Source organism: Vicia villosa, linkage group LG3, assembly GCF_029867415.1.
Source record: "Vicia villosa cultivar HV-30 ecotype Madison, WI linkage group LG3, Vvil1.0, whole genome shotgun sequence".
In the NCBI taxonomy this organism is placed as follows: Eukaryota; Viridiplantae; Streptophyta; class Magnoliopsida; order Fabales; family Fabaceae; genus Vicia; species Vicia villosa.
Genome location: NC_081182.1, coordinates 108,731,296 through 108,747,118, shown reverse-complemented (window position 1 = coordinate 108,747,118; position 15,823 = coordinate 108,731,296). Strand labels below are relative to the sequence as shown.

Sequence of the window (15,823 nt, the reverse complement as noted above, 5' to 3'; positions counted from 1 at the left end):
ACATTGAAGAATAAGATTCAAGACATGATCGATGCCGGGGAAATCAAGTCTGACCCTCCTGCAACCCCTAACGTCATCACTGCTCCCATGCCCAATCACAACAAAATTGTTAATGTTGTGGATGGCTAGACGAACGAATTTTTAGATCATTAGATTTACTTTCATTTGCAATTTCTATTCTGTTTGTTTAAACATTCGACTTATGATAGACATTATCTGTTTTAATAATCATCATTAGTGCATTGCATGTGTTTGTCTTGAATAATTTGTTTCGCTATCACTCATTTAAACTATGTCTTTACTTTGTTTTGTTTTGTGATATTCAACTCCTGCTAAGCTATAAACCTTTTGAAGGAGGATGACGAAAATGGTACCGCGACCTCATACAGTATGCTTTTGAACAGACTATGCTGACGATGTACATGCATCGTTTCAATTCCTAAATAGTGCAGATATAAGGATGTTAATCCCTTGTCAACCCCTTTGAGCCTAAGGCGTAGGAGTTTTCTTTCTTGCACAGATTAAAACCCTTAATCATGACCTAGGGCAGGGTAGATTCTTAGTTGACTCAACTATGCCAGTCGTCATTTAACACAATCAGTGATGGTTTCCCGTATTCATTAAGTCAGGAAGTCAACATTTATCAAAAGAAAAAAGATGTTAAGTCAAAACCTATGAAGGAGACTTATCAAAAATCAAAACATCCCGCTGACTGTAATCTCAAAATAAACAGTTCAGGCAAAAGTTAGGGATAACAAAGTAAGTCAAAATAAGAAGTCAAGTCAAATCCTCGACAAAAGAAAATACTATAAAAAGGAGGACTGCCTGTCCAAATAAACTGTCAATGCTTTAGCCATCATCAAATGTCAATGTTACAGCTTCAAGACCTGTTAGAACTTAAATACAAAGTTAACTGAGCATAGGATCGAAGAACATCACGAAGATTGGGATGGGTATAAATAAACTTTGAGCCACTATCCTTTGTTTCTTAAACCGTGAACCAAGCCACGTTACAGCCCTTGAAAGTCCTAATTTAAGCATGGTTAGTTCGAAAGCATATTGTCGCCTAAAAGGTATCCTGACTCGTTAAGGTTTGCCATAAATGCTGAGTTGACATCATGCTTTTACAAAAGTCACGCATTAACATCTCCTGTTTTAATGTTTTAAAAAAAACTCAGAACAAGACATATGCATTGCATCTCATGAATTCATTATTAAACATATTCTGCTACATAATTTCAAGTGTTAGCATCAGGAAGAATCTGCACAGGGTACAACTAATGACTAAAAGTTATCCCGACAGACAAAATCACTTCAGAAGCAACATCTCCTACAAGAGGCATAACATGTTTGGTCCAATCAATCTGGGGCAATCAAGTCAAGGTTCCAAGAATCTCTCAAGAATGCCAAACAATCAGGGACACACACCCAAGTGGGTCTGAAGCTAATGTCCGATCAGTCAGGGGCATCATACTAAGTACTAAGTGCATGTCACCCATGGTACATATCTCAGAAAGCCCTCACAAGGCGAATCTCTCTAAGGTCTCTACTAACTGGGGCAAAGCTATGCAAGGCATGTTCAACACTTCAATCAATACTCATGGGTATGTCCCAATTAATACGAGTCCAAGATAAAATAACTGAATCTGACCACCTGATTGTGTCACACACACACCTTTGGGGTAACATTTCTTGTTGCCTGTTGCCTTATTATTTGTTGCCTTGTTGCCTTATTATTTGTTGCCTTTAAAATAGTCAAGTCCCTCGGTTCCGAGGATACCTAAAGCAAATGTTGTCCTTAGTTCATTCATCATCAATTTTGTCCCTCGAGGTTGCCTTATAAAAAAGATGATCGTCCCCATTGCTAAGGTATCCTCGCCTGTTGCCTAAAAGATTAAAGGACTATTATATCCTTCCCTTAGACTATCTGCCCTCTTTATGGCAGGGTCAGTCTTATGGCGAACGATCATTCTGATGACCCTTTACATCAAATAAAAGGGCTTCCTATCCTCCTATGGTATGGATAGCCCTGAAAAACTAAAAGAACAATTTTTGTAACTTAAGGGTAGTTACCTTTTAATTGCTTGCTCTGGCCTAAATTCAAACTTTCCTTTTTTAAAAAACCTTCAAAAAGGCTACGCTTATTTCACAAGCTAAAGTCCTTATTCAAATCCTTTTTCTATTCATTTCTAACATTTTGAAAACAAAGTGAGCTAAGCAATTAAGAGCCCATGGATAACCATGGATACAAAGGGTGCTTACACCTTCCCTTTATATAACTTACCCCCCCCCCCGAACTCAATCTCTTTCAAAAAAAGGTTTTTTCTGTTCTTTTGGCCTTTCTATAAATTGGATAAAATAAAAGTCGGTGGTGACTCTTGCTATCCGCAACATTTCAAAAAATTAGTTCTCCCACCGTGTTACACTAGGCAAGCAACCCTCCAGTTCCACTCGTGGACCGTCTCAAGATCAACAAAAAACCGAAGGTACATGATATCAGTGTAAGTGGCAACGGTGTCCATAAAAATTGGTGTGCCAACAAGATACAAAATGCATGCTCTCATAGCATACCTCTTGTGCATGGTAACCTTCTCGGCATCACCATGAGCATCTTGTGCACGCTGTACCTCCTCCCTGAACACCACAGCCAAATAATTGTACCTTACGTGACTACCTCGGGTTTTGTCAATCTCTCCCATGGCACTCTCAGGGGTAACTCCCAACATCTCAACCAACATATCCAACGCCTCCTCCTTATCGATCCTCTCATCATCCAGGAATCTCCCTCTGATCAGAATGTGCAGCAGACACGCGACATCATCGAGTGTAATCGTCATCTCACCATGTGGTATATGAAATGATGACCTCTCATGGTGCCACCTCTCGATGAACGTGTTAATCATACCCCAGTTGACCATGTTGTGTCCACAGAGGGCCAAATCTTTTAACTATGTAGGCTCTAAAAGCTCAACAAACCATGGCTCTGTATGGGGTACCCGTTTTCCGATCTTCCGCCCATGACTAATGACCTTGAGCGTATCACGATCCTGCCTATATATTTTTATGGATTTAATCAACAAACGAAAATTCAAAATTCATAAACAAAGCCATAATTAAAAATGAAATAGAAATCAAAATTCAAAGTTCATACCTGCTCGTCCCGAATACGTCTAGCAACATGGTCAGGGTAAATAGGAAGAAGGGATAAATCAGACGGTCCTCCTCCAAAAACCTGAGGCGCCGCAGGCTATGCAGGTGCTCGCGGTGTAGGTGCAGGCTGTGCACGAGCGGCCCTGGTGTCATCTCAGGCTGACATGGAGGTTGAGATGGAGGTCGGGATGAAGGCATTGACAGAGGCTGAGACTGGGCCTCTGGTACCTCTGGTGTCACCTGAGAACCTGAGGTCTCCCGCCTCAAATGTTGTAGGTGAAGAGGTGCGTCTGCGGGAGGACGGGGGTAAAGAAGGATGGATTGGAGAATCTCGTCTACTGCGGGAGGCCGAAGTAGTGGGAGTAGTCGGAGGAACACCTGAAGATGAAGCTGGTGTATCTGGTACGGCCTGTCCAAACGCATGAGAAGGCTGGGATGCATGACTCCTTTCTCTCTGCACAGAGGCGTGATGTGCTACCCTACCGTGTCTCAATCGAGATGCTCTGTCAGTCATTGCTCCTTTAGAAGCCCGAAAAATATGTAAACTTAAGGACCAATGTTGAAAACAAGCTTGAAAAAACATAAGGGGAAAAACCAGAAATATACTTGCGTTTTGTTCTTGATGAAAACCTGAAGTATATTTCTGGTTTCTGCTGCGATTTCACAGGTGCGTCAATGGCACCCCACCCCCCACAACAGAAATCAAATTAATGGACATTGATCATTTAAAAGACATGTCTAACACCTTAGAAATGATGTATAATGTTCAAAACAATCCACAAATACCTAATTTCTGACCTAAAACAATCATTTAAGTGAATTTAACTTAAACTCTAAAAATTTCAAAATCAACTTACTTGATTGATTGTTGTTGTTTTTTGTTGTTTGATTGTTGTTGGATGCTTGATACACTGATGCTTGATGCCTTAGAACAACTTCGGTTGCAAATGTGGTTGATTCGATGAAAGTGAAATTGAGAGAGTTTTGAGAGAGTGAGTTTGTTTTGTTTTTATTTTTGAAACTGTAATGGGAGAGGAAGAGACAGTGCGCCTTTTAGGTGTCCCACGAACTGAAAATATACTTGTGGTTCCATACCGTAGTTATATTTCCGATTAATTCTAACGTTAATGTCAATTATGGTGCGCACCGAAAATTACTTTCGATTTTGAAGGACATTTTTAAAATTTATATGTGGTGTGTTAGAAAAACATGTGGAATAAAAATTTCCCAAAAAGAAACATTGAAAGTCAAAGATATATGTGCTCCAACTTCTTGTTGGAAGGTAAATAGATGAGGTTTCGCCAATCATTTGTTGAAATGTTTAACGAAAGATGAAACTTAAAGAGATTCAACATACCGAGTAGAAAAGTGTTACAACCTTCAACACTTTTCATCACTGATTCTCAATTCAATCTGGTCATTCAAAAAATCCTTTTAGAATCATTATGCTTAAAGTTTAAATCAATATTCTTGTTTTTGTAATTTTTAATAAGCTATTTTAAAAATGTTCAAATTTCAATAATTTAATTATTAACATTTTAGTTTTTAAGTTAACATAAAAATATGTTCATTGCTTAATTATATTTATATTAGAACTCATCATTGATTTCTATTTAAGTAATATTGTATAAAAAAAATTAGTAGTTTATTATCTCATAATTGATTTCTAACAAAATTCTCTCATTTCATCCATAGGGTTTCTCACGGTGCGCGTTTCACTAAAAGTATCGCCTATTTTTGGGAATTTTTTTTCTTTAACATTGAATTATTTCGTAGAATATATTTACGTAACATTTATTTAAGGTTATTTAAACAATTTTATAGATATATCTACGGAACAATTCAATGTAAAATAAATTAAAAAATTACTTCCAGAGATACACCTCTAGCAAACAGAGGGCAAAAATGATACATGACTATTATGGGAAGTGGATTGAAATATCCTCGAAATAAAATATTTATCTATGAAAACGTGAATTTACGTTATTCTATTATTTTATTAAACACTAAAATACAAATTAGATCTTCTTTCTTATCTGACCACTAAATAGGATCTTTGCAAAGTTTTTAGATATTTTAATTTCACCGTGATCTCACTTACTCCTGTAGATTTCTCTCCGCTTTCAACCCGCAGTGCTCGGTTACTAAAACCCAGTGACAAGATCACAATTATTATCAAATTCATCCCGATATCAACCAGTCAATTATGAATTCATCACTATATTATCAACGATTTAATCGCTATATCAACCGGTAGATTATGATTTCAATGCTATATCAACTTGTAGATTAATGATTTGAAGCAGGTACTAGCAGATATCAAAGCTCCCCAATATGAGGATCAGGTTTCTTCTGTTGAACATAATGAGATTCATGCATCTAAACTCATTTATCAATCTTCCCAGTTGAATTAATATTATAACAAACTTCTCAAATTTCAAAAATCAACTTTCCAAATGCATAATTTCAAACTATTCCTTACAGCAAAAACAGATAAACAAAATAAAAACATCGTTGACTGGAAATAAAGCATGATAAATTAAGTTGGTCAGTCTAATGCAACTGTACTACGATCATAATAATTGTAAAATGCACTAGGTTCTTGAAGATACTACCATGTAACAAAATTTCAGCCTGTTTTCACAAGAATTTCTGCCAACAGAGACAAACTTGCCTGCTGCGGTTCCAATCTTAACCTTTAGATTCACATCTTAGTTTCGTAGAGATCCTGCAAAATGAAACCGAAACAGATGCATTAAAACATGCCCAAACTTACATTATGCCTTGTCCTTTCCTAACAGACTTCACTCAACCAAACAGATATAATACATAGATGTCTGCCAATTAACAAATTTTATTGAATATGGAAAAACAAATCTAACTTTACTAAATACATTTATGAAAAGAGGTAACCAAACCATGACAAATGCATTTTGCAAATCCTTTATCTTGACATGAATACTGCTTTTCAGTTTGATGGATACGTCTAGTAAGAGTCTCTACTACTATCATTTCCATACCAAATTTCAACCAAAAAATATTAATGATTGTGAAAGGGGCTTAATGAATTAATTTTTTTTTTTTTGGAACCGGTGCTTAGACTCTGAATAATTCATATTTGGGGAGGATACTCCATCCAAACAAGAAACATATGACAAGATATGGAAGAAAAACAAGATTAATCTTCAAGTCAGATCAAGACAAGCATCACAACACTCAAGGTTTGACCCTAAACTTCACAAAAAATTTCATGAACAAAAAAAGTAGGAAGCTTGAGGAATTTTGAGTGGAAATTTCCAGAAACTTACCCAGTAGCTACTTATATAGTAAAGAAGATGGGAGTAGGGCTTCCAGGTGATGGAGGATTTTCGTTTAGTATAGTTACAAGAGATCCAGCTCTAGCTACAGAATCAGGATCTGCTGCAAATGTAATGTCCACATCTTCCACAACCACATCTTTAGAACTTACTTGTCTCTTAATCAAGTCTGAGTTTTCAGTAAGAACATCAACTTCACCAAATGGCAATCTCAAATCCAGGGCTTGTGCCCCAATTGCAATTGCTTCTTCCTTCTTAAACTTCAAGAAAGGCATACATAACTTCTGAATACGTCTAAATTCAGTAGATTGACCTAAAGAACTCTGTTGTAAAGCCTCATTTATTTCTGAATCCGGAGGAAAAGTTTGAGTATCTTTGTTAAAGCTGTTTTGGAGAATACTAAGGCACTCGGCTTTCCAACCGTCATATTGCTCATTCACATATATCAAGCATTTTACCTTGACTTGTCCCGGAGTTACAACTGGAGCGGATTTCTTTTTTCCTTTCTTTGAGCCTGAAAGTTGCTTCTGAAGTAACTTCCTTATCAGCACAATAGAATCCTGTAGATATTTGTTGGCACTCTTTAGTGTAAGGTCAGGAGCATCCGCTGTTGGCCAACCTGCCTTCACCACAAAACCATCCTTCTTCAAAATCTCTCGCCAAATAAACTCTGCATAATGTGGACAGATAGGTGCTAGAAGGCGTGTCTGCACATCCATAAAACGCCACACCAAATCACGATTTAAACCGCCAGCCCCACATGACAATATATACTCATCCTTAGCAGCCTGAAGATCATAAAAGCCAGTCTTGAGGGCATCTCGAAACATATAGTTGGAGTAATTTTGCTCAGTTGTTCCGACAGCAATGTTAATTTCATTAGCAAACACACGATCAGCGTAAATAGACGGTGGACCAGTTCTCAAAGAAGATTCTGCAGGCAAAATTGATTCATACCATGCAAGCTCTTTGGTGAGCTTGAGAATTGCCGAATTTGCTGTCTCAAATACAAAATTTGCATCATCAACACCATCACCAGCATCAGCCAAAGAGAACCGTGTAGCATCAGCAGAAAACTCTTCAATTGCCTGACGAACAGTTCTGAAATTTCCAGTGGACTTGGACATTTTCTCAGAATTGAGCATTATGTGGCCATTGCATCTGAACCCACGAGGCCAGTGATGTTTGGGGAAAAGTGCAGTATGGTTGTAAATGCAGAAGGTAAGGTGATTTTGGATAAGATCCTTACCAGAAACCCGAAGATCAAATGGATACCAGTACTCAAACTCGAGCTTCATTCTTTCTAAAACGGATGATGAAATATCGGTGGACTTAGGGAGAGGTCCATCATAGAAAATGTAATCCCAGACATCATCAGTCAGTTGTTGAGGCTTGATAGATGATTCACTGGTTCCATACATGTCCCCGTCCTGCAAATAATGTGCAATAGTGTAATAAGCCATGTAAATGGTAGAATCCGATAAAGACTCAACTAGGAACTGTTCATCCCATGGTATGCGTGTCCCAAGACCAAATGATCGTGAGCAAGCCCACTGGTTCAGCCAGCCTAAAGTATGCTCAAATCCATGCCGCGTCTCCTCAGAATACAGACTCATGTTAGACAGGCATTCATCAGCTAACTTCTTCCATTCTGATTCCCCGTATGTAATATACCACTGATCTGTCAGAGCTACAACACATTCATCACCAGATCTTGACATCACTCGCTTCTCTGGCTCACTGTATATAATAGCTTGACCTGAAAGTGCAAAATAAAAAATTCAAATAATGAGCAGAAGATGCGCAAATAATGCAGAAAAGAAAAAAATTATTAACATCTACATGCCATAAAGTAATGCAAATCATTAATTAATTTAATTTATGTTCATTATTAGCACAGAACTATTCTAATACCTTAATTAACAATATGTTGCTATAATATTTTGAAGAAATTTAGCCTCTCAATTTTCTGATTGTATTAAACAGGATGTGGGAGCAAGTTTCTACAAATTCTGAGATGTATCCGGATGATAAAATTATCCATATATAATAATAATGTGAAGCCATGTTTCTTTAACAATATGATGAATAAAAGAGAAGATATGCCTTATACACAACAGTATAATGGGATGCCAATACATCTGAAACATTTGATAAATCAGCAAAAACTCTTATAGTAAGAGCAGAAAAAAATAAAGCAGAATGGCTGCAGAACATGAGTTTGTAAAATATAAGAAAGTTGGCATGCTACTTTGTACACCACAAAGGAATTACTGTGTTAACACTTCAATGTTGAAGAATTTTTTGTTTCTTATAATTATACTTTGATCCTTTATTTTTAAAGAAGGGCTTCATGGAAATCCATATAGATTAAAGAACAAAATAACAGTGTCAAATACAAATACAATGTAGTAATCTAATCCTTCAAAAGTTATTGACAAGAAAATAGAAACTTGGATTTATGGAAGGCAATATCTATGCTAAACTGTACATCTACAACCACCAGTTAGTTTTGTGTGTATAATTGAGGACTTTGTTCTGCACGGTTGCTGTTGTTGTAAACTTGCCCCAATTTCATAATTATTATTGAAAACTTACACTGTATTGGTAATTTTAAAAGGAAAATACACCAAAAGAGTAAAAGAAAGCCTATGAAGTTGAATACTGACCTGTTTCCAAAAGCTTGCTCCTAATCAAGGGCTTAACCTCCTGAACTTTCTTCCCGGAAAATTCTCCAACAATCAAAGTTCCGTCGGTGAATCCTTTCAAGTACGTTTGCCTCTTGGCTTCTGCAAGCTTGTCTTTCTCATTCTGACTTTTAATTTTCATCTGCAAGCAAACCGTCTCGGCACACTTATTTCCAAACGGCGGAACATCAATGATAGGCACAATCTCAAATGGCAACACCCACTCATCTTTCACACCGTACTTTGCCCTAAAAGCCGGTTTCGACTTCAGATCATTCAACGCCATGTAGTCATCAGGAGCATCACTAGGTACACTGGTCACCACCCCGGTACCTTTATCCATCAAAATAGATAGCATAGGAAGTGCATAAATAATTTCATTAAACGAAAGAGGAGATTTCAACGGAAGTCCAATCAAATCATGACCCGTAAGCTCAAGCAAGCAAGTTGGTTTCTGAGGAATCCTAGAGTGATTCTGGTAAGCAAGATTAAGAGCCGCCCTCTGCGCTGTAACAAAAACCTCAGTTTCATTAATTTCAAATGCACCATATTTCCCATCAGGCAACACCCATGCATTCGTTTGACCATACATAGTCTCAGGTCTCAACGTCGCCGCAGCAAGAAAAACCTTCTTCCCTTCCAAAACCTTAAACTTCTCAGGAAAAGGCGATACCAACTCCATCTTAATAATAGTATACTCTTGAGGCTGAACACCTTCACCGCTAGCCCTATCATGATCCGCACACGGCTGTCCATCCAAAGGAGAAAAAATCGTATACCTAACATCCTTAACAACCTTCCCTAACGACTTCAATTTCCTCATCTGCCACCTGACAAAAGAATCGAAGTAAGGATTCTTATCCGTCGTAATAAACGACCTCCTCCAATCACAACCCAAACCAAAAGCCTTAAGATCCTCAATAGCCAGCGGCGGAAAATAAGATAACCACTTATAAGGATCCTGAAACTCCGAAATCTCAGCATCAGATATCCCAACACTCCTCAAAATCTCCCATTGATAAGCCTGTCCACTCGATTTTGCCGCAACCTTAGATTTCTTCCCTTTAAATTTAGCAGGAGCACCACTTTCATTTTCATTTTCATTTTCTTCAACAATAGCAACACTCTCCATTTCCTCAACAACTTCCTCCGGAAAAACCGGCGGATTCCCAAACTGCTGAATCTCTCTAGCCAATTTATCAGCGGAAGCCTTAATCGGCATACCAGTACAATGAAAAGCAAAAGGTAACAACACATTTGCACCGCGGAGCCGGTGAAACGCGGCGGCGAATTCAAGTTTCGAAAGGGAAAAAGCGTGACCTAGATGTAAATACCCGTTCATGTAAGGAAAAGGGAAATTTCCGAAGAATTTTTGACCAGGTTCAGGTGGTTTATCACCAGGCTCAGATTTGAAAACCTGCTTCTCTTCCCACCATTGTTGAACTTTTACCTCGATTTCGCGGAGACGGTCTCTACGAGCGAACTTTTTGCCACCGTCGGAAGCCATATCGGAGATTCCGCGAACGCTATTCAACGCCGAAGCTAGATATTTATTCAACCTGGTAAATAAAATAAAATTGATCGATAAATGAATAGATAATGGAGTTTGAAGATGATGAGAGAAGAGAAGGAGGGTTTGGAATTACCTTTGTGCGAGCGGCGGTGAAGTTAGAGAAATGAACATAAACAATGAGGCGGCGGCAGTGGCATAGATAGAATGAGGGTTTTTGTTTTGGGTCGGATTCACTTTCACTTTTACTGCCTCAGCTACTGTTAACCAGATCTCTTACCGTTAGTTGATAAAAAAAATTAGAGTAATGCTACCTTGGCACCAAATACTACACTCTATACACTATTAGCCGTATTTATAAATAGGGTTAAATATATCTGAGGTCCTTATAAATATGTCAACTTTTAATTTTAGTCCCTACAAAAAAATTTTCAAATTTTGGTCTCTATAATATTTTCCGTCCCCATGGTTAGTCCTTCCCGTTAGATTCCACTAACGGTGGGTGACGTGTCATGCCAGTTGTGTGAATTTATTTTACAGCTGTGTTAATTGAAGAGACACGTAGAATAATTGTGTAGAATTAAAAGGGATCGTGAAATTTTTTTAACCCTAATTTCATTCCACCTCTTTTCCTTTTGTGCCTTTCCTTCTTCCTTTTTCATCGTCATCTTCTCAGATTGAAGTCCTTCTTCCCCTTTCCTTGTTCCTCTTCAATTGAAATCGTCTTTCGCAAAGTTACGATGTCATCTTCATCAAGGAGGACAAAGTCAACATCGTATCAATCCACAAGTGTGAGTAACCGTCCAGGTAGAAGGTGTGCGTGTGATGCTCGGATGACTTCATATTACTGTAAGAATGGGCCTAACAAAGGGCGCCTGTTTTGGAGATGTCCATTTTGGCAAGGTGAGGAAACTTGTAACTTATTTATATGGGATGATAATATTGCACAACGAACCGATGTTCAAGAAAGGTCAGATGATGAAAGGATAAAAAATGAGAGCAAGATCAAGGAGGTCCAAGCTCTTGAAACTATGAGGGAGTTGTATGAAATTTCATAGAAGAAGAACAAGAAATTGAAGATGAAGATAAAGTCAGATGTTATGTATGGAAATATGAAGTCTTGGTGTATTGTTGTTTTTGTAATGGTTAATATGTATTTTTTATGAAAATGTAATTGTTGAATTAGTGTTTGGAATGTATACTTTGGCTGTAATGTTGTTGTTATGAAATCTGAGTTGGATAATTGTTGAATCAGTGTTTGGAATCTGAGTTGGATAATTGTTGAATCTGGGTTGGATAATTGTTGAATCAGTTGGATAATTTATTGTTATTCTGTAATGTTTTTATGGTCAATATGTATTAATGTTGTTGATATAATCTGAGTTGGATAAGTTGTCTATAATTGAACTAAAATTTGTCTCATTCAATTGACCTATAATTTGTCTCTCAAATGACCTATAAGTTGTCTCTAATTTGTCATTCAATTGACATATAATTTGATCATGAAAGTGACCTGTAAATAATCAGCTATAATTTGTGGATAAAAATGACTTATAAATTGGTCATAAATTTGACTCCAAAATTTGGTCATAAATTGGTCATAAAAGTGACTTAATAATGTGCTATAATTTGGTCCAAAATTTGCACACATTAAGATAAGACTCCAGAATACCATTGACATACCATTAGGTTTGTTACATATGTTCATAAAACACAAAATAGATTGCAATAACATCAAAATAATTAGAGGACTAGCCTCAGTAACATTACAAACATTACATTTCAAAATAGTTCAAACTAAACAGCATAAATATGTCTTTTTTCACTGAGTCATCCTTTTGCAAATGGCCTCCCAATTTTCTGACTGCTTTCTACCATTAGTCTGGTCTGAGGGGGCTTCATCTTCATTAATGACCAAAGGGTCATCAGGCTTCTATCCAGGGCCACCAATATTCTTTGTCTTAAGGGTCCTAAGTCTGTCACTTTGCCGTTTTTGAACACCCATATCAACACTCTTCTTGTGCTTAGGCTTCTATTTTGAAATGTTGACCTAGGGAAAAAAACAATTACAGTTAAGCTAGATAAAAAAGACATTTGTAAAAAGTTTGTAATGACAAATTAAAACTCACAGGTTCTGAACATGTTGGCCTGGATGAAGATGAACCATTGTCTTTGGAAGGTTTCTTGCCCACCTTTGGGGCTTTACCAACAAAAGTCCTTACAGTTCTTTTCACAAGTGTTGTGTCAACACTCAATGGTTGAACATCTAGAATTTCATCATCATCAAGCAGCTTAGCCAATGTGTCAGCATCTATACCACAATACTTTTGAAGAGAAGACTGTGAATCATTGATGTCAGTATTTGTTTCAGCTTCAGTATTGTGAGCAACAGGAATGGGTGCATCGGTGTCAGGAACTGCATTTTCAGTTGGAATGGGAGCATCTGTGTCAGGAACATCATTTTCAGTTGGAATGGGAACATCTGTGTCAGGAACAGCATTTTCAGTTGGAACAGCATTTTCAGTTGGAACAGCATCTGGAACAACAGTTTTAGTTGCCCTAGATTTTTTTGTCTTGGTTTCCACTTTATCTTTCTTTTTCTTGTTGTTAGACCCTGTAGGCCTCCCCTGATGATTACCAAATGTTAGAATTAGGTCAGTTTCAATGTGTAAAAGTGTAGAAATAGGAAATAAATATGTTAGTTACAATATCCTCTTTTTGCTAGATTGACTGGTCTGTGTAGGAATATCTGTTGTAGGCGCATCTTGTGTTGGAGCTTGTTGTGATGTTGTTGCAGAAGCTACAACAACTAGCTGCTTGTTTTTCTTGCAGGTCCTCTTATTGTGACTTAGTACAAAATAAATCTTGCATCTGTGGTTTGTATTTATTCTTTGCCACTTTGTTTGACTTGCCTCATCAGGTTCTCTCCTGCGTAGTTTTTTGGGCCTCCCTGGGCCATGTTTGAACAATGGTGGCATGACAATAGGATGTGTTGTCTTAGGCCACTTGTTTTGCCCATTCAGAGGTGTTATGACCTCACTATAACAATGTTCATAAGTGGTCCTAAGATAACATTTGTGTACATACTCAATTGGGTCATCAACTTTCCTATGAATGGCTGCTACAGCATGCCTACATGGTATCCCAACCAGTTCCCAATAGTTGCATGAACAACTATGTTTTTTTAGGTCCACTACAAAGCTATCAGTGAAAAGAACATGTGTTATTGGGTTTGTCTCTTTGCAAAACTATTGTAGCATTAAAGGACTCACTAAGATTATTCATTAACATATCACATTTTGAGTAGAAAGGAAAAGCATGCTTACACCACTTGTTTTTGGGGATGGCCTGCAACCACTCATAAGCATCCACACTTGCTTCCTTAATCATGAGCATTTTTGCCTCATGGGCCTCATAATAAGTTGCCTTAGCAGCAGCCATCATTAGATCCCTAAACAATGTCCCTCCACCAAACTTATTTTTGAAGTTAGCATATAGATGCCTTAAACAGAATCTATGCTCAAAAGATGGATACTCCTCATCAAACACATTTATCAGACTCTGATGCAACAAAACACAAACAAAAAAACACTATAAGTAATATGCAAATAAAATAGGCAGATAAGCAAATAAAACAAAACACAATTAAACACCATAAGTAATGTACCTTTTGCTGGTCAGAAATAAAACACCATCTTCCATCACCAATATCTTCCAACAACAACTTCATGAACCAGCTTCAAGTGTCTTTTGATTCATTTTCTACAACTCCAAATGAAATTGGCAAGTACTGATCATTTGGATCTCTTCCTACAGCAATGAGCAGAATTCCACCAGACTTGTGCTTCAAGTGACATCCATCCAATCCAATGAAAGGTCTGCATGCTTTTTTTAATGTCATCTTAGTCCCATCAAAACACATATAACACCTCTCAAATCTTGGATTTGACCCTTCACCAGAATATGTTGTGTTGAGTTTGAATGTATTCCCTGGGGATGCCCTTCTTAACTCAGCATCATAAGACCAAAGGAGGTTGAATTGCTTACTAGAGTCACCTTCCACAATCTGTCTAGCAATCTGCCTTGCCTTGAATGCCCTATAACCTGGGATTTCTGTTGCATATCTAAGTCTAACATCTATTACCACATCATTCAAATTCATATTTTTGGTGTTCTTCAACCCATCCACAATTACCTTAGCCACCCACTCAGCTTTAGCATTTTTATTAAAGAATTGTCTTCCACACTTGTGCTTAGAATACAAGGTTTTAATCCTAAAAGTAGTGGATGTTAGGACTCTACTACATAGCACAGTGTAGTCACACTTCTCCCTATCCTTACATACAACCCTACATCTATTGGCATCATTCTTTTCAAACTTTACATCCCTCCCATTAAGAACATTGTGCTCTAGTATAGCATCTTTAAACTGCCTAAGTGAACAAAACTCCATTCCAACTTTAAAAACAAAATCTTTACTAAAAGCATCCTCTGCATTGAATCTTATAACACATGGTCTATCATCACCACTTTCATCATCAGCTCCATTATCCAATTCATCTGTCATGTATTCCTCCTCGATTACATGTGCCTTGCCCATCTCTTCTGTAATAAACATGTTATTGTCTGGTTCATTAGGGACATCATTATTTGTAACAGGTGGACTCCCAATTTCACTAGTAACACCTACACCAACTACTTCCTCAAAGTCATCTTCAAACCCATTCATCCTTTCTTACTCAGTGTCATCAAAGTGTACATCCTTGATAGACTCATCACTTGAATCTCCACTGCATTCACCTAATGGTTCTTTCTCTAATGCACAAGACTTACCCTCCCCTTTTTGCCTAACAATGTCCATAAAATTCAGTTCTCTTTCTTTTGGTTTTGGCTCACAATATATCTCAACTTCACTTTTATGACCAACAACATAAGCAGCCAACTCATCAGAATCTCCATTGTCTCTGAATGGTTTTAAATCAGCTTCAAACGATCCTTCGTCATGTTTCCACCACATCTTAACCATCTTAAAATCAAACTCAGGGTCAATACTTTTTACTAAATCACATGCTTCAAAGAAAGACCAATAGTCAACATCTTGACCACTAAAGGCATACACTTCCCCACCATCATATTTCAGTTCAGGCTCTTTTACAAAC

General features: G+C 37.5%; 3 protein-coding genes across 3 annotated transcripts; all 3 read right to left on the bottom strand.

Moving 5' to 3' along the window:
- Positions 1-2,420: 2,420 nt before the first annotated feature.
- LOC131658775 (protein MAIN-LIKE 1-like) lies at positions 2,421-2,918 on the bottom strand. Its single transcript, XM_058928034.1, has one exon. It carries the CDS (start codon positions 2,916-2,918, stop codon positions 2,421-2,423), a length of 498 nt encoding a protein of 165 aa, XP_058784017.1.
- A 2,667-nt stretch (positions 2,919-5,585) lies between these two features.
- On the bottom strand, positions 5,586-10,956 carry LOC131662286 (leucine--tRNA ligase, cytoplasmic). The gene is made up of 4 exons (XM_058932026.1): positions 10,801-10,956; positions 9,137-10,713; positions 6,459-8,226; positions 5,586-5,878 (listed from the first exon to the last, which is right to left on the bottom strand). The coding sequence occupies exons 1-3, from the start codon at positions 10,836-10,838 to the stop codon at positions 6,470-6,472; spliced, it is 3,372 nt and encodes a 1,123-aa protein (XP_058788009.1). The 5' UTR covers positions 10,839-10,956; the 3' UTR covers positions 5,586-5,878; positions 6,459-6,469.
- Positions 10,957-14,403: 3,447 nt separating this feature from the next.
- On the bottom strand, positions 14,404-15,393 carry LOC131658774 (uncharacterized). The gene has a single exon (XM_058928033.1). The coding sequence runs from the start codon at positions 15,391-15,393 to the stop codon at positions 14,404-14,406; it is 990 nt and encodes a 329-aa protein (XP_058784016.1).
- Positions 15,394-15,823: the final 430 nt, after the last annotated feature.

Bases quoted from the DNA above. Each gene is read 5' to 3' on its own strand.
- LOC131658775 (XM_058928034.1), bottom strand. From the start codon at position 2,918: ATGGTCAACTGGGGTATGATTAACACGTTCATCGAGAGGTGGCACCAT.
- LOC131662286 (XM_058932026.1), bottom strand. From the start codon at position 10,838: ATGTTCATTTCTCTAACTTCACCGCCGCTCGCACAAAG. The intron at 10,714-10,800 runs GTAATTCCAAAC...TTTATTTACCAG, and splicing joins TCACCGCCGCTCGCACAAAG to GTTGAATAAATATCTAGCTT. The intron at 8,227-9,136 runs GTCAGTATTCAA...TTGCACTTTCAG, and splicing joins GAGCAAGCTTTTGGAAACAG to GTCAAGCTATTATATACAGT.
- LOC131658774 (XM_058928033.1), bottom strand. From the start codon at position 15,393: ATGAATGGGTTTGAAGATGACTTTGAGGAAGTAGTTGGTGTAGGTGTT.